Source organism: Ochotona curzoniae, unplaced genomic scaffold (assembly GCF_017591425.1).
Source record: "Ochotona curzoniae isolate NIBS_2020 unplaced genomic scaffold, NIBS_Ocur_1.0 contig_4895, whole genome shotgun sequence".
Lineage (NCBI taxonomy): Eukaryota > Metazoa > Chordata > Mammalia > Lagomorpha > Ochotonidae > Ochotona > Ochotona curzoniae.
The window spans coordinates 121401-136302 of NW_024466413.1; the positions used below are offsets into that span (position 1 = coordinate 121401).

General features: G+C 59.1%; 1 protein-coding gene across 1 annotated transcript; it reads right to left on the minus strand.

Moving 5' to 3' along the window:
* Positions 1 to 3121: 3121 nt before the first annotated feature.
* CHRAC1 (chromatin accessibility complex subunit 1) lies at positions 3122 to 4010 on the minus strand. Its single transcript, XM_040988497.1, has 3 exons — positions 3837 to 4010; positions 3532 to 3658; positions 3122 to 3454 (listed from the first exon to the last, which is right to left on the minus strand). The coding sequence occupies exons 1-3, from the start codon at positions 3981 to 3983 to the stop codon at positions 3360 to 3362; spliced, it is 369 nt and encodes a 122-aa protein (XP_040844431.1). The 5' UTR covers positions 3984 to 4010; the 3' UTR covers positions 3122 to 3359.
* Positions 4011 to 14902: the final 10892 nt, after the last annotated feature.

The following is a 14902-nucleotide window of genomic DNA, read 5'->3' on the forward strand; positions in this document are numbered from 1 at the left end:
GGTGATGCCCCAGCTGTGCCACTTACGATCCCACCCAGGTGGGAGACCCGGATGAAGTGCCACTGAGGCCACCCGGGGAGTGAACCACGAGAAGGAAGGATGGGAGATTTTCTTTCAAAATAGATTTTAAAGACTTGATTTTAAAATACATTCATCTGTAAGGCAGAGTGACAGTAGGGAGGGCTGATCTTCCATCCTCTGGTTCGCGGCCCACATGGCCAGAGGCCTGCAGTGGAGCAGGCTGGCAGGAGCCCGGAGCGGCACCTGGGCTCCTGTGTGAGGACCACCACGGGCTGCCTGCAGAATTACACAGTGCCACGACTTCAGTTTGTTTTTTGGTAAGTATTTGGAAAGTCAGAGCTAGAGAAATGGAGGGAGGAAAAGATGGGGTCGCTCCCCAAACGGCTCCAACAGCCAGAGCTGGAGCAGGCCAAAGCCGGGGGCAAGCAGCTGCCCCCCCAGATGTATGAGCTGGAAGCTGGACAGGAAACAATCACCCCCAACTGCTGTCCACGAGGTGTTTTAACTGCCTTACCAAATGCCCACCCCAGAGACCCTGTGCTGCTAGAGCACAGAGCCCTGAGTGCCCACTGCCCCAGCATGTGCCGGGAACACAGGCTGGCAGTTTGGCCTTCCCACCCGAGTCCTGTCACTCACTGGGTGGCAGGGCTGGGGAATTGCCACACTAGGTCCAAGGACCACCCGTGGGTGTGGGCATAGGAGCTGCACCTGCTGTCAAGACTGTGACTATTAACTGCAAGCTGGGAGAGAGCCACAGGAACACACCTGGGCCCAGTGGCTACTCCGGTACCGGCTGGTTACGACGGGTCTCCCTTTTAAAAATGATTTATTTATTGGAAAGTCAGATATACAGAGAGGAGAGACAGAGAGGAAGATCTCCCGTCCAATGATTCACTCCCCAAGTGAGCGCAATGGCCAATGCTATGCCGATCCGAAGCCAGGAACCAGGAACTTCTTCCGGGTCTCCCACGCGGGTGCAGGGCCCCAAAGCTTTGGGCCGTCCTCAACTGCTTTCCCGGGCCACAGGCAGGGAGCTGGATGAGAAGTGGAGCTGCCGGGATTAGAACCGGCGCCCATATGGGATCCCGGGGCGTTGAAGGCGAGGACTTTAGCCGCTAGGCCACGCTGCCGGGCCTGGTTCTCCCTTTTTTAAAAAAGATTTATTTATTTTTATTGGAAAGGTGGATATACAGAAGAGGCCACTAACCAGTACGCTATCGCACTGGGTCCTCTGCCTTTTTTTAGATTTTTCAAAAGCAGCTGGAACAGGAAGCGGTGCCCATATGGGATATTGTCGCTTACACATGGAATGCTAGCCTGGTGAGCTACCACAACCATCTTTATCAAAATGTGCACACTGGCTAGCCTGCTGCCTGCCTGCAACACAGACGTCCCCTGTGGACACCCGTTCCGGCCTCTCCACTTCCCATCTAGCTTCCTGCTTACGACCTGGGAAAGGAGCAGAGGATAGCCCAAGGGTCTGGGCCCCTGCACCTACATGAGACCCAGATGCAATTCTAGGCTCCTGGCTTTGCCTTGGACCAGTCCTGCCTAGCCATCACAGCCGCTTGGGAGAGTCACACAGTAAGGGGAGGGTTTCTTCTCTCCCTCCCCACCTGACCCTTTCCACTGCCTTTCAATCAAAGAGCTTTTTAAAAGATTTGTTCTTTGGTGGGGCCTGGCGCAACAGTGTAGTGGTCAAAGTCCTCACCTTCAACGCGCCAGGATCCCATATGGGCGCCGGTTCTAATCCCAGGGGCCCCGCTCCCCATCCAGCTCCCTGCTTGTGGCCCTGGAAAGCAGTCAAGGACGACCCAAAGCCTTGGGACCCTGCACCCACGTGGGAGACAAGGAAAGGCTCCAGTCTCCTGGCTCCTGGCTCACAGCTTCAGACTGGCTCAGCTCCAGCCATTGCGGCCGCTTGGGGAGTGACTCATTGGATGGAAAATCTTCCTCTCTGTCTCTCCTCCTCTCTGTATATCTGCCTTTCCAATAAAATAAATCTTAAAAACAACAAAAAAAGATTTGTTTGAAAGAGAGAGGAAGGGCCTGGCGTGGTGGCGCAAGTGGTTAAGGTCCTCGCCTTGCATGCCCAGGATCCCATATGGGCGCCAGTTCTAATCCCGGCGGCCCCACTTCCCTTCCAGCTCCCTGCCTGTGGCCCAGGAAAGCAGTCGAGGACAGCCCAAAGCTTTGGGACCCTGCACCCGCGTGGGAGACCCTGAAGAGGCTCCTGGCTTCGGATCGGCATAGTATTGGCTGTTGTGCTCACTTGGGGAGTGAATCATCGGACGGAAGATCTTCCTCTCTGTCTCTCCTCTCTGTATATCTGACCTTTCAATTAAAAATAATAATAATAATAATAATAATAAAATCTTTAAAAAAAAAGAGAGAGAGAGAGAGGAAAAGATCTTTAGCCAAGCTAAAGCCGAGAGCTAGGCTCTTCTGGGTCTCCCACGTGGGTGCGGGGACCCATCACGTGGGCCGTCCTGCGCTGCTTTCCCAGGCCCATTAGTGGGGAGCTGGAGAAAAAATGCAGCAGCTGGGACTCAACCCAGTGCCAACACAGGAGCTGGTGTGGCGGGTGGTATAGCTTCACCTGCCAGGTCACAAGAGTGGCCCAAAGAACTTTTTAATGTGGTTAAAAGAAAAAAGGCTGGGGAGCCCCAAATGATGGACCACATGCAGCAATGGAAGACCGGAGGGAAGCCGGCACGCTGCTGCCCGACAGGCCAAGCCACAGGACAGCCCCCGCTCGCACGAACGGGCACTGCAGAGGAGGAAGTGGGCACGGCCTGGAGGCAAGCCTGCACACAGCTGGGGAAGCTCGGCTGATTACCTTCGTGACACACAGGAACCACCCCAAGTTCATCCACAGGTGGGGATGGGGCCAGGAGGACAGGTGCACACACTCCACTCCGGGGCCTGAGGGACAGCTGACAGGACGGAGGCCTCTGTGCCCTCGTCCCCACCCCGGGTGCCAACTCGTCCACACAATCCAGAGCTGGGCACGAGCCAGAATCCCTGTCGTCCCTGGTGCCTGCAAGAAGACGTGCCCCCACAAACGAGCAGCGAGCGGGACAGCTCCACGAGGCAGGTGCTGTGAAAATGTGCCCGTGCCTTTAATAGAAAAGACGTCCTTCACCATAGGAAATTAGCACCTGCACACAGCGTCCCCCGAACTGCTTGAAACGCCGAAATGCACGGAATACACGTTGGACCACAGCAGGCACGAGCTGGCCTCGCTGTGGGGGAGCCCCCCAAGGCCCAGCGTGCAGGTGCAGGCTCAGGCCCGGTACCCGCTGTCCACCTGCAGGGCCCCAGCGAGGGCTCAGCGCTCAGGAGCCGGCCTCCGCGTCGCTGTCTTCCTCTTCCCGCCTCTCCTTCAGCATCTTCAGGTACTTGCTGGCCAGGATCTTCTTGGGTAGGATGTCTGAAAGGCACGGCTTGGTCAGACGCCGCGCAGGGCTGGCCCTGACCCCCGCAGCCCGCGCGGCCACGGCCCGGTACCTGTGAGGAACTGCAGCGCGTCCGACTGCTGCGTGATGCTGGCCAGGTCGCCGTAGGTCAGCGCCTTCTTGTCCTGGGCCCCGCCGTGGCCGTACGAGCAGATGGCCAGGTGCTGCACAAAAAGCTCCTAGGGCCAGGTGGGAGCGTCCGATGACGCGTGAAAAACCAGCCCGCAGCCCATGCCCAAAGCCCCTGCGCTCCCCGCAACCGGGCGAGAGGGACAGGGAGTAGCCGGGGCCGTGGCGACCCTACGGGGCGCGACGGTTGAGGGCGGCCCCACGCCCGTCCCCACTCCCCTGCCTCACCGTGGCCTTGGCCGTGAGCACCAGCGCCTCCTGGTTGATGCTGGACACTTCGGGGGAGCTTTTCATGATGACTCGGATGCGGGAGAGGGGCAGCGAGACCAGCCGCGCCTCCCCAACCTTCTCCTTGCCCACTGACACCCCGGACATCTTCGGCGCGGCAGTGACTGCCGGGCCAAGGCCGGTCGGAATGGCGGCCCCGCGGCCTCCTGGGAGTTGTAGTGTCGAGCCAAGCGCCCGCGTCGGGCGGCAGAGCTACACTTCTGGAGTGGGGAACTACACGTCCCGTGATGCCCCGTGCTCCGCCGCGTCTGCGCCAAGGACCGCGGCGCCGATCCGGTGGGGCTGGGCAGAGACGGCGTGGGAAGGCTCACCTGCTCGAGGACCGAGGGTGCGGCTCCGGGTGGGGACCTGGAGCGCGGGGTGGACAGGCCAGAGGGAGGTGCGCGGGAGGCGGGCCGGCCTGAGGAAATTTGGAAGGAGCCGGTTGAGCCCTGTGGGGCAGCCGCGCTCTGGTCACCCAGGCCCCTGAGCAGCGCCGCAGCCAAGGAGCTGGGGTCGGTCGGACGGCTTGGTGGAGTGAGGGGCCCGGGAACCGGGGGGCAGCGAGTCGGGGTGCCTGGCCCAAGGCGAAGGGGGTCACCGCGAGTGCCTGGCCTGTGCCAGTGGGGAGAGCCGGTCCCCAGCCGGGGCCAGTGCTGTGGCGGTTGTCCAGGGGTCGGTCAGGCGTGCTGTGCCTTGGCCTTCTTGTCTGACTAGTGGTTCTCTCGGGGGTGCTGGGGAGCTGGGGACATAGGAAGGTGGGGTGGCTGGGAGGCTGGCCTGCCCGCAGGGTGTCCCACCAGGCTGCTGGCTCCAGCCCCACTTCCGATCCAGGGAAGGATGGCCCAGTGCTTGGCCCTGCATCCCCGTGGGAGGCACACCAGCTGTGACCACTGCCAGCCATTTGGACAAGTTAGTGGACGGAGGATCACACCCCCTTCTCTTTGTAACTATGATAAAGTCATAATAAAAGATGGCTACAGAGCTGTCGATCTCGCCACTCCGAGGCTGAGGAGATCCTCCCAGCGTCCACTGGCTGACACAGTCCACCTTAGAGTCTCCCTTCGCCCAGACATTTGCTGTCAATGCTTGGCTGGGGTAGTTGCCCAATTTGTTCTGCCCTCCATCCTCTGCTGTGGTGCCAGATGTCCTCTGCAGGCCCCAATGGGCTGCCATGCCTCCGTGTACATCTGGGCATGCTGTCCACTGAGGAGGCCCAGTTCTGACACATGCACTGCACGGTCGGAACACCAATCCTGGATGTGAGCCCTCCTGCACCTGCATGCCCCCATCTGTGCCATCCGCCAGGCCCTGCAAGCCCATACACCACGCCCCCCACAAAGGTGCCACTGGGTGTCCAGTGGGCTTCACCCAGCGCCCACAGGCCACGCACCCCTCTAAGGCAGACTCTGCCAGCCGATGGACCTTGGAGGACTTCCTCATCCTTGGATCTCTGAGATCGACAGCGTTTCAGAACAAAACCGCTTGAGCGGAACCCTCGGAGCATGCTCCACGTGGGGACCCTGGGATGACATCAGGTGGCTGTTCCCCGTCCCAGGCACTCAGATCAGGAGGCTGGGTACAGCTTCTCCCCTCAACCCCAGATACAGGAAGAAGAAACAAAATTTGGAAACAACATGCTCAACCAACTACCCATTGATCCTTCCCACCTGACCAACTGTATAAACATCATCAAAAATGAAATGAAAAAAAAAATGTCTCTGGAGAAAAGCAAACCAGAGACCCCCTAGCTGCCACCTGCCCCCGCAGTGGAGCTGGAGGGTGGAGCATGAGGAAGCACGATGGAGCAGTGTCACCCTGGGTGACACCGACAGCCAGGGACCTGCTCGCCTGCTCCAGCCACACATTCCTGCCCACCAGTGGGCCTGGTACCGTCTCATCGTAGGGTGTCAGCCTTGCCTGTCCCTGCCAGCCAGCTCCTGGTTAGATCCTGCCCCTGGCCGACACCTGCAAGAGGGTGTGGGCTGCAGCAGGTAACTGCGGGGCTGGTGGCCCAATCCCTGGGCCTGGATAGACAGTAGCCCCCAGAAGTGCTGTGTGTGAGAGGTGGTCCCATCTCTGCTCCTCTGCACGTGACCTCTCCCCAGGTGTGACAGCCAGGGCGGCTTGTAGCTGGCAGAGCTAGCCCCTGGTTGCTCCCCACAAGCACCAGCTAAGACTGGCAGTGCTGTGCTGATAGAAAAGGTAGCCACAGCTACACCGAGAGCTCACCCCTGGGAGTGCCAGGCAGATGCTGGACTCGGTGTCTTTCTGTTGCCTGTGCTGGCATGCCGCTTGTTGCCTCTTGCTTCCAGAATGGCTGCCACTGCTCCAGACTTCACAGTGGGAGAAACAAAAAGGTTTTTGCTAGCAAGAAAGGGAAGCTCCCTTTGCACAGGCCTCCCCAGAACTGGGCCCTCTGCCTGCTCACTGAGACCAGCGTGGCCATTAAGGAGATGGACCAAGGTTAAGAGCTGTTCCTGGAGCTGTCTCCTAGCGATCCGAGAATATCAATCCCCACAGAGGGGGCAGTGGGCGGGCAGGGTTAGGGCGAGCGGTGGTCAGAGTCTCTCAATTCCCACTTGCAGTCCCAGTCTGAGGGTTGGAACCGAGCCCTGGAGAGGGGTCACGGAGCCCCTGCAGCACAGCGACCACAGCCGGGGCACAGGAGCTGTGGAGGGCCAGGACGGGAGCAGGGAGCAGGGCTGCACGAGGCGGGGCCCTCTGCACGAGGGCTGAACGCAGCTAGAAGCACTTCATGAGTCATCCCAGCCCAGTGGGATGCAGTGAGACAAGGATTGAAAACAGAGTTCTACCTGGCTGTGATTACAGAAGCCGGGGTAGTGAGGGACGAAGCCAGCCCGCGGCAGGGGCGACAGGCTGGCAGGGCAGGCAGCCCCTTTCTGCTCATCTCCCCTCACTGCTGCAGGGCAGGGGCGGGCAGGCGTGTGACCCTGGGTGGCAGAGGGGAGACCGTCAACCGTTTTCAGTGGGAGAGCACCAAGAGGTGATGCTTTGAAATGTTATGGTGGTGAGCTACTACCGGGCTAGCTGCTGGGTGGCATGAGGCGCAGCTCTGCCGACGCTGGCAGGCCCTGCTCTGCCCACAGGCCCCTCCATGTGGCTGCTGCAGTGGGCAGTGTCCCCTTCACTGAGTGGCTGGGCCACGCTTTACCTCGTGTCAGGTGTCTGTGAGCTCCAGGAATGACAGCCGTGAGCCTGGGCGTGCGAATACCCGCTGTGCTCTCCACTGCTGGGGTGTGAGCCGAAGCAGGGCTGCCGAGCCCGAGGGGTGCCCTCAGTGACTGTGGGAGACACAGCTTTGCACAGCCACTGCGCTGTCGGGCATTCCAACCTCTCCAGTGTCCTCGGCAGCCATGTGGCCTGTCCCTGCCTCCACTTAAAAAACAATGCATTGGGCCCGGTACGATGGCGCAAGTGGTTAAGGTCCTCGCCTTGCACTCCCGGGATCCCATATGGGCGCCAGTTCTAATCCCGGCGGCCCCGCTTCCCTTCCAGCTCCCTGCCTGTGGCCCAGGAAAGCAGTGGAGGACGGCCCAAAGCTTTGGGACCCTGCACCCACGTGGGAGACCCAGAAGAGGCTCCTGGCTTCAGATCGGCATAGTATGAGCCGTTGTGGTCACTTGGGGAGTGAACCATCAGATGGAAGATCTTCCTCTCTGTCTCTCCTCTCTGTATATCTGACCTTTCCAATAAAAATAAAATAAATCTTTTTTTAAAAATGGGAGAAGTATGATTTTTTTTTTAAATGCATTAGCAGGGAGCTACATGGGAAGTGTAACAGCTGGGATTTGAACAAGGGCCGTGTGGGATGCTGGCGCCACAGGCAGAGGCTTGACGTGCTGTGCCATGACACCTGAGCACATCTGTGTACTCACGGCCACTTGTGACCATTTCTTCCAAAATGTCGGTCTGTTGTCCGTTTCAAGCACGGAGCCGACCCTGCTCCGTGTTCCCGAGAATTCCTCACGCGGTTGGCCACTTGGATTTCTCCCTGTGCTTTGTTGAGGTGACTTTTGATGCTCCGGTTTTAGAAATACCTTATGACGTGCTCTCTGCTCCCGTTGGCTGTGCCCTTGGTGCCCGATGCAGGGCTGAGAGGTTTCTTCCGTTTTGTTCCGTTTTGTTCTGCGGGTTTATTTATTTGAAAAACAGAGTTACAGAGGGACAGAGTATATGAGATCTTCACCCCCTCATTCTCTCCCTCGGCGGCCACAACTGCCAGGGCTGGGCCAGTCTGAGGCCAGGCGCGCCAGCCAGGCCTGCCACATGGATTCAGGGGCCCCAGCATGTGGGCCAGCCTCTGCTGCTTTCCCAGGCGCATTAGCAGGGAGCTGCATGGGAAGTGGAGCAGCCGGGACTTGAACTGGCATCCACAGGGATTGAGAGCACTTTAGGCAGCAGCTTTACCGGCCACGTTGGAACGCCAGGACCAGGACTGGGAGGTTTTGACTCATGTTCTCATGTGAGTTTTGGAGGAAAACACTCGTATCCTCACTTACTTTTGAATTCATGTGCGTGTACGGCCTCCGGCTCAGCTTGGGGGTGGAGGGACTGTCCACTCCCACAGCACAGCCCTGTCAGCCGTCTGTCCAGGCTGGTGGGTGTTCCTGGGCTGAGGGCATCTGCCCCTGAGGGCAGTGGCGGCTACCCCAGCGCTGTGACAAAAACTCCCTCCAGCAGGTGGGACATGATGAGACAAAGCTGCCAGGCAGAACAAGGGAAGACCGTCCGCCCCTGCCCTGCATCAGGCCTCTGGGCGGACCCCTACGACCCCTCCTGCTGATGAGCCTCTGTGGCGGGCGTCAGGGTGCAGAGCAGCCAGGAGGCAGCTTCCATGCGGGGCCTGTGTCCTGGGTCTGTTTCTACTCAGGGCCCGAGAGCAGGAACTGCCTGGCGTCAGCGTGCTGTGGGCTGGGGACGTGAGATGGGCCTGTCTGGGGCAAAGGGTGCCTCTCCTGGCTCCAGGCTGTCTTGCTGTGGTGCCAGGGGTTTTTCCAAAAGCTCGCAGAAGACACATCAGACGAGAACTCCACACAGGTCTCAGCCATGGCTGGCAGCCAAGTGCATTTATTGCCATCATTACGAAGGGGGCCGGTGGGAGAGGGCCGAGGGCCTCGTGACGCCAGCACCCGCAATACAGCCAATCTGTCATGTGCCCCAGGAGACGGCACACCTCTGTGTCCTGGCGCAGCCCAGGAGGGGAGCAGCAGGGAGGCCCTGGGGGCTCATGTTACAGGGCAAGATACTGAGCCTTTTAGGGAAATTTTTTGATGCTGCTTTTTTTTTTAAGATGTATATTTTTTTTAATTAGAAAGTCAGATATACAAAGAGGAGGAGAGAGAAAGGAAGATCTTCCGTCTGTTGATTAACTCCCCAAGTGGCTGGAACTGCGCCAATCCAAAGCCAGGAGCCCAGAGCCTTCTCCGGGTCTCCTACACGGGTGCAGAGTCCCAAGGCTTTGGGCCATCCTCGACTGCTTTGGCCACAAGCAGGGAGCTGAATGGGAAGTGGGACTGCCGGGATTAGAACCGGCGCCCATATAGGATCCTGGCATGTGCAAGGCTAGGACCTCAGGCTAGCGCACCGGGCCCCCCTTTTTAAAGAGATTTTCTGAGCGCATGTGTCTCTGCCTGGGGCTAAGTTAGCCAGTCGGCCCTGCCCTGCCTCAGTGGCACACAAACAGCCACAGCTGCCAGCTCCCGGGGAGGGCAGACGCTTGGCCCTGTGCCTCTGCCCTCAGTACCCTCCCTCTTCCCGCAGTGCTGCAGGAAGCAAGGGGCCCGGGCAGGGGACAGGGCCTCCACCTCAGCCAGATGGGGGCAGGGTGGGGGCGGGAAGCGGCAGGGCCATGGTGATTTGCAACCTGATGGCGCTGTGCTGGTGCTACTGGCTGGCCCGGGCCCAGGGCCTGTACAGGCAGGCTAAGCCTCTGCTGCGGGGCCTCTGACGGGCACACTGTGTGCCCAGGTGGCACCGAGAGCCCAGAGGGACGGTTCACATCAGTAACAGAAAGTAGACAGCAGGGCCTCCAGGGTAGGCAGGTCACAGACCAGGCTGGAAGACACTTCCACTAGAGCGGCCAGAGACGCAGACTGCAAAGCTTGGCAGCTCTGTGGCCTCGGGAGCTCGGTCCAGAAAACCCAGCCAAGCACTCAGGAGGCAGCAGGAGGCATCCCTGCCCCTCTAAACTCCCCAATGAGCCCAGGCACCAACCACCTCCGTCATTCCAGGCCATTCTTCCCACACAATGACACAGGAGATAGAAGGCAGGCTTCTGGCTTAGCTGTGAGTTTGTCCGTGGACATTCACTTTCCGGAATGTTCTGTGGTAAAGCTCTATTGAAGACGCAGGTTAAAGGAGCTGCATGTCAGGAGTGAGACTGTAAGAGCACAGATTCCGGGGCCCAGCACCGTGGCCTAGCGGCTGAAGCCCTCGCCTTGAACACGCCAGGATCCCATATGGGCGCTGGTTCTGATTCTGGCAGCCCCACTTCCCATCCAGCTCCCTGCCTGTGGCCTAGGAAAGCAGTTGAGGACAGCCCAAAGCTTGGGACCTGCACCTGCATGGGAGACCCGGAGGAGGTTCCTGCTCCTGGCTTCGGATTGGCGCAGCACCGGCTGTTGCAGCCACTTGGGGAATGAGTCATTGGACGGAAAGATCTTCCTCTCTCTCTTCTCTCTGTATATCTGACTTTGTGATAAAAATAAAGTAAATCTTAAAAAAAAAAAAAAGCGCAGATTCCTACAGACCCGGACTAGGTGAGCGGCCAGGTGTCTCTCCCACATTCCTAATCCCACGACGTGCACACACGTCAGGGTACGTGGCCAAGAGAAGGCGGATTAGGCTGCAAGTTAAGTTAGCTAATCGATGGCTGTTAAAATAGGGAGATGATCCTAGCTTACCTGGTGAGGCCAGGGTCAACACGAGGACACACACGGGAGGCCGGCGGAGCGTGACGGAGACAAGGAGGACTCGGCCTGCTGGGGCAGTGAGCCAGGAGCTCAGCCCAGGCAGGTTCTCAGATCGAGACCCGGGCCGAGCGGCGCAGCGTGCAGAGCGGATGCGCTGGGAGCATCTGAATTGTATGCTTCGCGTTGAATGACTTTGGGCTCAATTAAAAGAGAAAGGAGCGGGGATAGTTCCTTTTCCTGCATCTGGGGTGACTGAAAATGGGATGCCCAGAGCTGCTGTAGCCGGGGCCTGGCCCGAGTGACACTGGTGACCCCAGAAATGTCTTGTCACTTGACATCTCAACGTCCCTGTTGTTAATGGGTGGAATTTCCTGAGGCCTTCACAGGGCCTCTCGCTCGCCGAAGTTTGTGCTGCCCACCAATCCCTCTCCCAGCATCCCACAGGAAGTGCAGATGCCCCACAGGAAGTGCAGGTGCCCCACAGGAAGTGCAGGTGCCCCACAGGAAGTGCAGGTGCCCTACAGGAAGTGCAAATGCCCTGAATTTTCTTGCCTGCCCTCTTCCCTAGGGCTGCTCTAGGCACACAGTGCCTCACCCACCTTGGCCTCCTGTGCCAGGACCCCTTCCCGGTTGTCTTTTGCAGTGGGGCTCCCTGCAGCACCAGCCCAGGGAGCTAGATGCCCAGGGTCCTGCCTCAGCCCCGGGCTTCTGTCTCAGGGCGTGGCTGCCTGTGGCACTCGCCAAGTGCTGTGTGCAGTGATGAACGGTCACAGTGCTGCAGGATGGGGCCTGGCTCCAACGCCGACGTCACCACCGCCCTGGCACACACATGGGGATGGCTCCAGCAAGGGCAGTCACTTGCCCCAGAGGGCAAGCAGATGTGGCCAAAGCGTGGGGTGTGGTGCTGGCAGGGGTCGCCCGGGTGACAGACTTGCCCTGGAGTCCCAGGGAGGGTGAAGTTGCTCAAGGGGCCCCAGGAGGCCCCAGCTATTGGGGGAGGCAGGCTGGAGCACTCTGGAAGGAGGTTGGGGCTGGGCTGGGTAGGGTGGGACAGGACAGGGGTGACAGGGATGGACAGGGTGTTGGGGGTGTCCTGAGTGAGGCTTGCAGGGCAGGGCAGGGCAGGGCAGGGCGGCCCTGACCAAGGACAGAATGGAGCCTGGCGCATGATTAGAGCAGCTAGCCTGGGCTAGTCCTGCACCTTAGCCCCAGTTGGGGGGTGATCAGGTGAGTCCCTGTTCTGGCCCAGCTCTGTCACTCACCACCTGCTTGCTGCAGCAGACAGCCACCCCTGGGGGCCCCAGACGCCAAGCAGGTCTCTAAGCCCAAGTCCAACGAGTATCTAAAGAGATCTGTGTCCTGGGACAGCCGAAGGGGTGGGGAGTGAGCAGACAGAGCCGTGGTCCTTGGATGACACTGGGTGTCTCTCACCCACAGCCTCTCTGCCTCCTCGCCATGGCTGGCCACCAGAGGGGTCCGTGTCCTCAGCCTGTGGAGTTGAAATCAAAATGGAGTAAACATGGCTCATTGCTTACTGCAATTCTTTTTGCTTTTGTAACTTTTGCTTTTCTTGCTTAGCTAAGAAACTGTGTGAGCTTGCAGGCCTAATGGCCAACGTGCCATGGCCCCCAGTTCCCATAAATTAAGGCCCTAGCCTTTTTAACCCATACATAATTCAAGATCGGGGTCTGGTTGTCACGGGTGGCGCCAAGGTTGGAGCCCAGACGTGAGGAGAGCAGGCAGGGGCTGGCAAGCTGAGATAAGCAAGGAATGCCTAATCTTTCTTCACTCACCTTTCAAGCTGTTGTAAATTGTGCCCTCCCTTGAAGCTGTGTCAAACTGCCCCTAAAGAAAACTTTGTACTGCTCGGCCGCACTCCGGTAAGGGGTGTTGGTCCTGGCTGGCTGGCCAGTTGGTCAGTCAGTCGCTCGGTTGCCTTGCCTCTCATTTATTCAAGTGGATGCAACAAACCCAGGACCTGGGGACCCTGAATTGTGGCTGAAGAGTGTGGTCCGGGGGAGAGGGCAGAAGCAGTGGGGAGGCCCGAGGGACAGAGCAGCTGGGGACAGGGAGCCCCAGGCCTATGGCGCTGGGAGGTCCGGGCTCTGGAGCAACCCACTGGGCCGGCAAGCAGGCAGGCCTGGGCTTGGGGAGCTGCTCTTTTTCGGTCTGCCACCCAAATGAAGCGATCTGGACCGGGTGCACTTGCTGGGCGTGGGGGTGGGCAGCCAAGCGCTGACCCACTTTTCCTGATGACTGGCTCACACATGGCCCTCTAAAAGGAAATTGACTTCCAGGACGCATGATTCCCAGTGCTGACATCACCCACTGCGATCGGAAGCAGCAGCAGTGAGATGCGCTCTGGGCCAGGGACCAACAGCCGCTACAGCAGCCAGTGTTCCCCACAGAGCAGGGGAAGGCCTGACCACCGCCCGCCCGGGGCTGCCGCCGGGGACTGGGAGTGGGCTGGGGCTGCAATGTAGCCGACAGTTTAGGCTGGGGAGCTGCCACCAGGCTAGAAAGCACCCACCCCGCCTAGCACCTCCTTTCCAGGGACCGCAGCCCCTTCGAACAGGGCTGGGTTTGGTTGGGGCAGCGCTGCCTGCACTGGTGCCCAGTGACCCTCCAAGCAGGTGCATTCCATCCGGCCTTTCCCTGGCCACGGGGAGGCCTCCGGCAGAGACTCAGGCATCCTGTTGTTGTCACACTGCTGCTAACTCAGCTGCTTCAAACAGCACCTGGGCTGTGTCACTGCGATGCAGGCCAGAATGACACGTCTGGAAGCTGCAAGGCACACGCGTGGGGCCGGGCCCACTTTCTATGGCTCCAACACAGTACCTGGAGCTGGGTACCACAGTGGCCACATAGGATGGTGGCATTGGTGGTGGCATCACAGAACCACTCTCCCACTTGGGGCTGTAACAAAGGCCTAAGGACAGGTGCTAAGTTTTGGAATACCAACGCTGACGCACAATTTTCTCTTACAGAGATGCACACAAGAAGACTACGGGCAATAACTTAAAAAAAATGTACTTATTTTTCTTGGAAAGTAGGTTTACAGAGAGAAAGAGAGACAGAAGGATCTTCCAACTGTTGGTTCGCTCGTTGAGTGGCCAAGGATCTTCTGTAGGCTGGCTCACGCCCAAGTGGCCACAGCAGCCAAACTGAGCCAATCCAAAGCCAGGAACCAGGAAGCTCTTCTGGGTCTCCCATGCGGGCATAGGGTCCCAAGGCTTTGGGCCATTCCCTGCTGCTTTCCCAGGTCACAAGCAGGGAGTTGGATGGGAAATGGAGCAGCCAAGATATGAACCGGTACGAATGGGATCCTGGCCTCGGGTTCAACACGTTCAACTGAGGACTTTAACCACTAGGCTGCTGCACCAGGCCCTGCAGGCAGTAATTTACAGATAATAAAATGCACCTACCTGACAGTGCTGGGTAAATGCAGATACCTGTGTGGGTGTTCTCCTTTCTGCCCCTCCCTCCCCAGCCCCAGTCAAAGGCCCCAGGGCTTTCCAGGTCAAGTCCCTGGTGGAACCTTCCTGCCCACTGGAGTAGCCGTCATTGCCAGGTCTTCAGGAGCAGACTGCCCACACCAGGGCATTCACGCGTCTCCTCCGACCTGCTGGAATGTGTAGGGAAGCTGTGGCGTTAATGCAGTGCAGTAGTGCTGTGGCCCGTGAGCAATGGGGCCGCTTCCTGTTTGTGATGTGCGGGAACGGAACTGACGTGGGCGCTGCCGGGCACAGCCCCGGCTGCTCTGGGTCAGCGCCAAGGAGGGAGCCATGCTGTCGGCGCGGTGGACGCTGCCCAGGCATTTGTGCTGTGTGGAAGCTCTGATTCCCTTCCTGCCCCCGTATGTGCCGTCGCCTGCGCATAGTAGCCTCTTCAGCATTCGTATTCCAGCAAGAATGGGCAACTGCCAAGGAGCAAACTGTCCTGTCCTCCATCCGCAAGAGCAGCCGTTTGCGCTAGAGAGAGGTGGGCTTACACCTGAGGAGCCTGGGGAGTGGGGGTGCGGAGCAGGTGTGGAGGGGGGCAGACGGAAAGTCACTAAGCAGACAGGCCACAGCTGGGCTGCCTTCTGTGCCA